General features: G+C 44.0%; 1 protein-coding gene across 1 annotated transcript in view; it reads left to right on the top strand.

Moving 5' to 3' along the window:
• SLC1A4 (solute carrier family 1 member 4) overlaps window positions 1-8,992 on the top strand; it is a 20,461-nt gene that overhangs the window by 161 nt on the left and 11,308 nt on the right. The window contains 1 exon segment of the mRNA XM_007464110.1: window positions 1-326. This exon segment is cut by the window's left edge and continues 5 nt beyond it. Coding sequence (XP_007464172.1) covers window positions 1-326 — 326 coding nt within the window.

Here is an 8,992-nt window from a genome sequence, read left to right as displayed (position 1 = left end):
AACCGCACACAGGTCACCTACTTGGCCTTTCCTGGAGAGATGCTGCTGCGCATGCTGCGCATGATCATCCTGCCGCTGGTGGTCTGCAGCCTGGTATCGGGCGCCGCCTCCCTTGATGCCAGCTCTCTCGGGCGCCTGGGCGGCATCGCCATAGCCTACTTTGGCCTCACCACACTAGGCGCCTCGGCTCTCGCAGTCGCTTTGGCGTTCATCATCAAGCCTGGGTCTGGAGCGCAGACCCTTCAGTCCAGCGACCTGGGTCTGGAGGAGACGGGGCCCCCACCGGTCCCCAAAGAGACAGTGGACTCATTCCTCGACCTGGCCAGGTAACGTCCTCCCTTCCCTGCCAGCCAACACCTCTCCGAGTGCTCAGTGGGAGACTCCAGCTCTCTAATGCACTCTAGTTCATATTCATACACCCTCATATACTCCTAAGAGTTCATTCTTAACTGGCTGCTGGTGGCTCTTAACATTTTTTTAATATCAAAATAACGTCTGGAGGCTTTGCATATTGACCACACCTTTGCAGACGTCAGCCGGGGGGCGCACCTGACATTCTCAAGGATCGGTACTGCATCTTTTAGGAAGAACCAGTCCTACCATTAGGTGGGAGTGTGTTAGGGAAGAGGCAGCGGTCTCACCTGTACTTTACTCCTTACACTCTCTGGCTGCCCACACTAGGGAAAACGTTCCAACCACGCCCCAATATCCTCACCCAATTTTCTCCGCCAACGGTGCCCAAAAGCTTCTGGGAGCATTGGTTAAATTTTGCCTGTTGGACCATTCTCGCCTGTAATCTATGGCCTCTGTTTCAGCCCTTTGGCTAGTAGGAAGCTGGCAATTTTTTGAAGAGTTGTCAGTGGACCCAAGGATAACAAGGCTGGAGGTAGTTGTGCACGGCTCATTGCCCAGAAACATGCCTCTCCTGGGAACTTGGGACGGGTTGCTGTCAATCCCCATAGTCAGGAACATTGTAGGGTATTATGAGTTTTAAGGGGCTTTATTTGTGGAAAGATGTAAATTCTAGAGAGGAGAGAGAAAGAAGCATCTTCACTTAGCTTTGCCTGCTTTTTGTGACTCTTAGAAGTTGCATTTCATCCCTTGAGGTGTAGTGTAGTCTTTGTGGATTGGCCAAAGCCTCAGCCTGTTTTGGTTTCTCCATTAGCCCAGAGTTCACAGATGGGAAAACTGCAGCCTAGAGGCATTTACTGACATGGCCAGGTTCAGCTGAGTGAGGACCTCAGCTGGCTCCCCCTCCAGATTTCCAATAATTCTGGATTCAGAGCCTTGGACATATGTTTTGTCTTGAGTCACCGAAGCAAAGCTCCTCATTGCTGAGGCTGTGAAAAACAGCAAACTCTGGGCAAAGTGACTTGACTCCCTGCTGTTTCTATTTCTCCTTCTGGAAAATGTGATGACTGTCTGCCACTTAAGATTGAGAGTGTTCATTTAATTACAAAAGGAATTCCCTGGCAGTCCAATGGTTAGGGCTCTGCGCTTCCACTTCCACTTCCCTTCCCCAAGTCAACATGCCATAGAAATGAGGCCATGCTGGCGGCCTAGTCCCATCTCAGAAATGTTTGTTCTGATGCGCATGTAAGTGTACCAGGTAAGGGTATAGTCGGCTTGGGGCAGACACTCACTTCTTGTAAGCAGAGGAGTTGAGCCTCTTCAGTGAAGGAAAGCAAATGTGCAGGTTGGATTGGACTCTCATTGAGCAGCTTTTGAGGGGAAGTGGAGTCCTGAGCCATGTGGAAATGCTTCCTGGGTCTGGGGACTCTCTGGGTAAACATTTTAAAATTGCTTCCGCCAAAAAAACCAATTTTATGGTTTCATAGAATTTTATGGATGCCAATTTTCAATTTTACGGATGCCAATTTTATGTGACTCCCAGGCATGTTCCCTGGTAAAGGCAGGACGCAGTCCTTTCTGCTTGTGGGCAAGTGAGTGAATATGAGATTCTGTGGGCAAACACCTCGATGATTCCGCAGGCCTGCCCCTGGTAACTGCCTAGAACCTAAACGCCTGGAAGGAGTGGGGAAAGTCTCAGGTGACTGATTGCAGCTGCCGCCAAGGCTTTGCTCAAGTCCACGACCTTTCCAGATCATGGAGTGCCCCCAAACTCCCACTGCATCTCTCTGCCATGATTTCTAATTTAGTTTTTCAATATGGAACTACAAGTCAGAGAGAAATGAAGCTAATAGACACTGCTTATGCCTTTTAGGAAATTCAGAATGCCGTTGCCAAGTGGTTTGATTTCCCAACACAATGTATTAGAAATAGCATAGCAGACTGGGGCATGGGGGTGAGGCTAGAGCAGGCCCTTTGAGAGCTGAGAAAGGACAGTGGACAGCAGCTGGCAGGTGGGAAAGTCATGGTCTCCTCTTGAGCAGCCCAAGCGCCATGCTTTGGAACCTGGAAAAGTGACTTCTAAGCAGGTCTTCAGGAACCCAGTCATTGTGGAACTTCTTGGTCCCTAACAACGCTTACTGACTCTGGGTCCTAGGACATGTCCATACCTTTCTGTGCCTTGGCTTCTTCATCTTTATAATGGGGATCATGAGAGTGCCTGCCTCCCAGGATCGTGGTGAGGGTTAAATGAGTTAAGTCTGTAAAGCTCTAAGAAAAGGGCTGACCCAGTAGATGCTTGCTTGTGTTATAAATGGGGCAAGGTTACAGAACAATTGTGTTTTTTTGGTTCACATGAGTTATTGGGGATGGCTCTCTCTTCATAGTCTGAAATAAATGAGAATGAGTGGGAATAAAAGGATGTTTGGGACCTCAAGATGACTTGAAGCTAATGTAGCCTTTAGGTATATTGGGAATCACATGGAGCCTGGAGGAAAAGGTGAACAGTGACTATGTTTTGGACTAATATAATCAACACTGTAGGAAATTTGGAAAATGGAGAAAATCAAAACTAAACACAGAAGAGCCTTCCATTCTGAAATGGGGCAGAAATCCTCACATATTCTCCCCAACATCTCAGTTTCTTTTTCCCCTGCATGACACGTGTCCGGTCTCCAAAGTTGACCTCAGTTTTCTTCACCTGTCAATGGAAAGGATTCAGGCAACTGACCTCAGACATTCCTCTGAGTGATAATATTTGTGGTTTTCAAATGGAAAACCAGAGGCTTATCTGCCAACAAGGCAGGTAGCTCCTGGGCCCGGGACACTGTCTGCACTAGCAGCCAGAAGAATGGTCCTGGGCAACTGTCTTGCAGAAGGGGCTACCATGTGCCTGGTAAAGACAATTGAGATTTTGCCTGTCGCCCAGTTTTCTAGACTTTATTGCTTTTCTTGTGCTCATTTTCTCAACAGTGGACAGTGCTTGGAGCCTTTCCCTTCACACAGGGTGGTGCTAGGGACTTACCTTCCTTCCCGAGAACTGGGTGAATATGATGCCTCTCAGGCTGCAAAGAACACATTTCTTCAATAGGTGCGAAGAAACCTGTAGGCAAGATGAAGACTCTTAGCGAATCTAACATGGATCCAAATTAGTGGAGGTTTCTCAGCCTAACTAGTCACTAAAAATGGCAGCTTAGAATATTAAAAAAAAATTCTTTAGCTCGAAACCATGCCTGAATACTTCAGAAAAGAACATAAACCCAGAGAGGTAGTGTGGATAGTGTTGAAGAACAGACACTGAAGTCAGTTACCCGGTTTTGAATCCAGCTCTACCACTTACTAGTTTGTATGGACAAGTCATTTAGCCTCTCTGTACCTCAGTTGCCTTATCTGTAAAATGAGGTTAATAATAGTGTAGCTACTACCTAGACTTGTTACAAGGATTAAATGAGTTAATATTTGAATGTGTTGCTAATATTCTAGTGTGTCCCAGCCTCTCAGGGACAGCTGAGGGCTACTTGATACAGAGAATGAGTACTGCTCTTAGCCTTATTTCCTCAAACGTCCCCCACCCCAGGGTCCCAGCCTTAGCCTTTCAGGCTGGAATCTAAAACTGGATGTGGGCCTCAGAAAGAGGATAGGTTACTCCCCTACCCCCCACTGTCTCCATAGTGTGAGCCCGTCACCCCCAGCCCTTCCTCTACTCCCGGCCTTGTAGGGGGTACCAAGATCTGAAGGGGCACATCCCTGTTAACTGAACCTGTAACAATAAGCACTAGGGATAATAAATATTTATCAGGTGTACATAGAGTGTCGTATCCTGTTCTGAAGAGTCTTTGAAATTTTCATAAATTCGGTAAAGAATTTTTGAACTTAAATGAAAGGAAATACTTTTGGAACAGAAAAAATATACCAAGCCAAAGTAAATTGTTTTACAGTCTTCTCATATGGAGCAGGGAAATGCATACCACCCTTGACAATAGGATCAGAAGAACAAATAGCACCAGATGTATGAAGAAGGAACATTTCTGAAGTTTTTCATGGTGTGAGCTGCCTGAGTCTGTACAGTACTACTAACAGAAGTCCTGCTTTCAACACTTCAGCCTGAGCCCATACCAGTTTTTCTGCTTGCTTTAAGTAATGTGTCCAAAGGTTCCTAAAGCACCGGAAAGGCTCGTCCATTCATTCTCTCCCAATTTGGTCTGACTTGGGTCTCTGGATTTAGTAGTACAGTCTTGACATTTTTTGCAAATGTTTTTGACTTAGACCCACTATGAGAAGTACATTTTAAATAATGGCATATCCACATACAGACACCTTCACTCCCACATATACAATCTGAAACACAAGTCCTACAAAACAACATTTTAAGTGTGATACATGCTGATCTTTTCTACTTTGTCTAATGTATTTCATCTTTTATAAAATGCTGGTTAGAGCCAGGAAATTGATTCCATGGCCAACTGATGTTTGAAAAACTTTGATCTAATGTATACCTGGTATTATGTAATTCAAGGAAATTTCTCAGGGTCAAATAACAGAAAAATGACATATTTGAGAATTTAAATAAAATGAAGAGCCTCAATGGTTAGAAGCAGCCTAATACCCAGTGAAATTGAGGGCTGTGCAGAGATAAGCTTGAGAAGACCATTTGATCCTTCTGATTTCCAGACCGTGGATCTCACAACTTCAGATCTCTACTATCTAATATGATAGACACTAGCCACAGGTGGCTATTTAAATTTTACTAGTTTAAATGTAAATAAAATTAAAAATTCAGGGACTTCTCCAGTGGCGCAGTGGATGAGAATCCACCTGCCAGTGCAGGGGACATGGGTTCGATCCCTGGTTCGATTTCCCAGGAAAATCCCACATGCTGTGGAGCAACTAAGCCCATGTGCCACAACTACTGAGCCTGCGCTCTAGAGCTCAAGAGCCACAACTGCTGAGCCCGTGTGCCACAACTACTGAAGCCCACACGCCTAGAGCCCATCTCAAAGACCCAACACAGCCCCCCCCACAAAAAATTTTTGTTCCCATTCATGTTCCATACAGACCAGCACTCTCCAACAGAACTTTCTATATTTATGCTGTCCAATATGGTAGTTGTGTGGCTATTGAGCACTTGAAATATGGCTAGTGCTACTGAGGGCCTGAATTTTTTTTGTGAAATTAACTCTAAATGGATCACAGATCAGGGCTTCCCTGGGGGCGCAGTGGTTGAGAGTCCGCCTGCCAATGCAGGGGACACGAGTTCGATCCCTGGTCCGGGAAGATCCCACATGCCACGGAGCAACTAAGCTCTAGAGCGCCTAGAGCCCATGCTCAGCAACAAGAGAAGCCACCGCAATGAGAAGCCTGCGCACCGCAACTCAGAAAGCCCGCTTGCCGCAACTAGAGAAAGCCCCCGCGCAGCAACGAAGACCCAATGCAGCCAAAAATAATAAATTAAAAAAATATACTTCTTAAAAAAGAAAAAAAAGTGGATCACAGATCTAAATGTAAAACTCAAAACTGTAAAACTCCTGAGAGATAACATAAAATGACCTCTGGTATGGCAGTGACTTTTTAAATACAACACCAAAGGCACAAACCATGAAGAGTAGAGAAAAATGTTTTGCATTACTCCTGCAGCCTCGCATCCTTGCCCCTTGGTGGGGGCAGGGGCATGCTCCTGCCCCTGCTCCTGGCCTGTGGCAACCAGGGGAACTGAAGGAAATGAGTATGATTCTGTGGGTTCAACTCACTGCCTGCAGGCGATTCCTTCCAAAGGATCAATATTTGAGAGCTGAGTTATATAATCTAAAAAGAGTTCAGTCATCCCATTGAATGTACATATGTTTTTTGGTTGTCAAATCTCCTTTGCAGTTAGCACTGTATCTTTTGTCCTAACTTTTTAAGCAGTTTTGAGATATGATTTACATACAAAAGATGCATCCATTTCAGGGGTACAGTTCAATGAGTTCTGACAAATAGATAAACCATTTAATCACTACCACAATCCAGACACTGAACATTTTTGTCTCCCATGACCCTTCTCAGCAATTCCCACTCTTCATCCCTGGCCTCAGGCGGTTTTGGATAGAAAGTTTTGCTTTCTATCACTATGGATTAGTTTTGCTTTTTCTGGAGTTTCATGGTGATGGAATCACTCAGCATGTACTTTTCTTTGTATGGCTTCTTTTGCTCAGCACGATGGTGTTGAGATAATCCACGTTGTGTATATTAGCGGTTGATTCCTTTTTATTGCCAGGTAGGATTCCATTGTATGGATTTATCATAATGTTATTTGTCCACTCATCAGTTGATGGACAATTCAGTTTTGAGCTATTATGAATAATGCTGTTATTCATACAGGTCCTTTTTGCAGACATATATTTTCATTTCTCTTGGGTAAATGTCTAGGAGTAGAATTGCTGGTTCATATGGTAAGTGTATGTTTAACTTTATAAGAAACTGCCAGAACACATCATGTTCTTAGGAACTTGATTATTTGGCAGGAGTCACTGTTTTGACTCTAGTATTGAATATACCCCCCTGTTCCCATTGGATTTTGTAGACTAGATATTGTAGACTGTCTGAAAACAGGTTGACCAAATGGTGGCCGTTTGGTCTAGAAGTTCTGGGTTAGGGTTCGTTCTGGGTGAGACAGTATTGGGTTATTGCTTATGCTAAAGACACCAGGCAGGTCAACAGCTCATTCCTGAAGGATACGAAGTATTTGCAGGGGAAATCGTCCCCCATGGAGAAGACAGAGGGCTTCTAACCCAGCTCTTTCCTTAACTTCCCTGTCTTCTTAGGGGGAGAAGCAGGTGGCCATCTCAGTCTGAGAACTACTGTGGTGGATGCAGAATGGGCGAAACCTTGGCTCAGGGCCTGTTTCTGCTTCTAACTAGTGTAGCAAATGGAAATGAGATACCAAACGTACTCCTACAAGACTGAGAAGGGTGCTTTGTAATGGAAATAAGAGGCAAATGTAAGTTGCTATTCATCTACACACTAAAGAATAGTCAATACAAATGCCTAGTCTGTTTCTGCCTTTCTTTTAAAGTAAATATGCTTGTAATAGGAATCAAACTTCAGATCACCATTTTGCAATGGTTAATTCAACAGAAGATCACATTTTGTCTGTTTAAATATAGGCGTGTATTTCTGGGTATTCTCTAAGTATGTTAAAAGCAATTCAGGTTTCATAAACAAGCAAGATGGGAAAGGCTGAGATGCAGTCTCTAGATGCTGGCTGTCTATGGAAGCTTCCTGAGTGTTCTAATGAAGTCATTTTTATGTCTCGTTAACCCTTTTGGTGGGTGTATTCATTATCTATTGTTGTATAACAGATTACCACCAATTTAGCAGCTTAAAATCACACATATTTATTATCCCATAGTATCTGTGGTATCAGGAATCCTGGCACGGCTTAGCTGGGTCTTCTGCTTCAGAGTCTCTTATCAGGCTGCAATCAAAGTGTTGGCCACAGCTAGGGTCTCATCTGAAGGCTTGACTGGGGAAGGAGTCACTTCTGAGGACTCGTGGTTGTTGGCAGAATTCAGTTCCTTGAGGTTAAGACTGGGAGCCTCAGTTCCTAGTTGGCTGTTGGCCAGAGGCCACCCTCCATGTCTTGTCATATAGGTCTTTCCAATATGGCAGCTTGTTTCATCAAATATGCAAGCCCAGAAAGCAATAAAGAGTGTCTTCTAGCAAGATGGAAGCCACAAGTTTATGTAACCAAATCACAAAAGTGACATCCCATCACCTTTGGTGTATTCTGTTGGCTAGAAGCAAGTCATACCCATCCCCCACCCCCCATGACACACACACTGAAGGGGAGGGTATTACACAAAGGTGTGACTACCAAGAGGCCTCTTAGACTCTGCTTGCCAAGCTGGGCTACAGTCAGACCTGCCTACCTCTGAAACCGAACACATGCAAATAGTAGCCTAGAGATTCTAGTGCTATGAACAACTCAACCACAGAAGTAAGAATGAGTGGATAAGGTTGGCACAAATTGTAAAGGATGATCTTTTACTCTTCTAGACTTATTCTTATAGGAAGTGGGTAGAACAAACGGATTATCAGTGGGATTTTCTTGTATATCATGACCAGCATCTGTACAATATATGACCCAAAGGAGGCCCTCAGTAAAAACTGTGTGCATGAATAGATTTTGGTTTCAAAATCTAGCTTAACTGGATCAGTTCTACTGCTCTCCTTTTATAACAAATATTTTATACTATCCTTCATCCTGAAGTGAAATCCATAAATAGAATTTACCTACACACATAATTTCAAACATCAATATGACTTGACTGTAATATAAAAAACCCCACCAGCTTGGTGGTTGCCAGAGGTGGGGGTGGAGAGTGGGAGAAATAAGTAGAAGGGGATATTATATATTTTTAAAAATAGAAATAAAAATGTAAGTATGCTATAAAATTTTAAAAAAGAAAAAATACTAAAGGAGAGTAATTTATAATAAAAATAATGTCAGGATGTGAATGCTCTAAACCAAAATGGTTAGGTGCTTGCTTCTGAGTTTAGAGTCACCATTAATGGGACAGCTTTACATTCAGACTGTTATTTAGCAGAACAAATGGCTGGGCCCTGGCACTTCCCCCTGAACACACTCCCCCAGTTCCAGGAATGC

This window comes from Lipotes vexillifer, unplaced genomic scaffold, assembly GCF_000442215.2.
Source record: "Lipotes vexillifer unplaced genomic scaffold, Lipotes_vexillifer_v1.1 scaffold311, whole genome shotgun sequence".
Taxonomy (NCBI): domain Eukaryota; kingdom Metazoa; phylum Chordata; class Mammalia; order Artiodactyla; family Lipotidae; genus Lipotes; species Lipotes vexillifer.
Note: the sequence above shows the minus strand (reverse complement) of the source record. Positions and strands in the feature narration are given on the sequence as shown.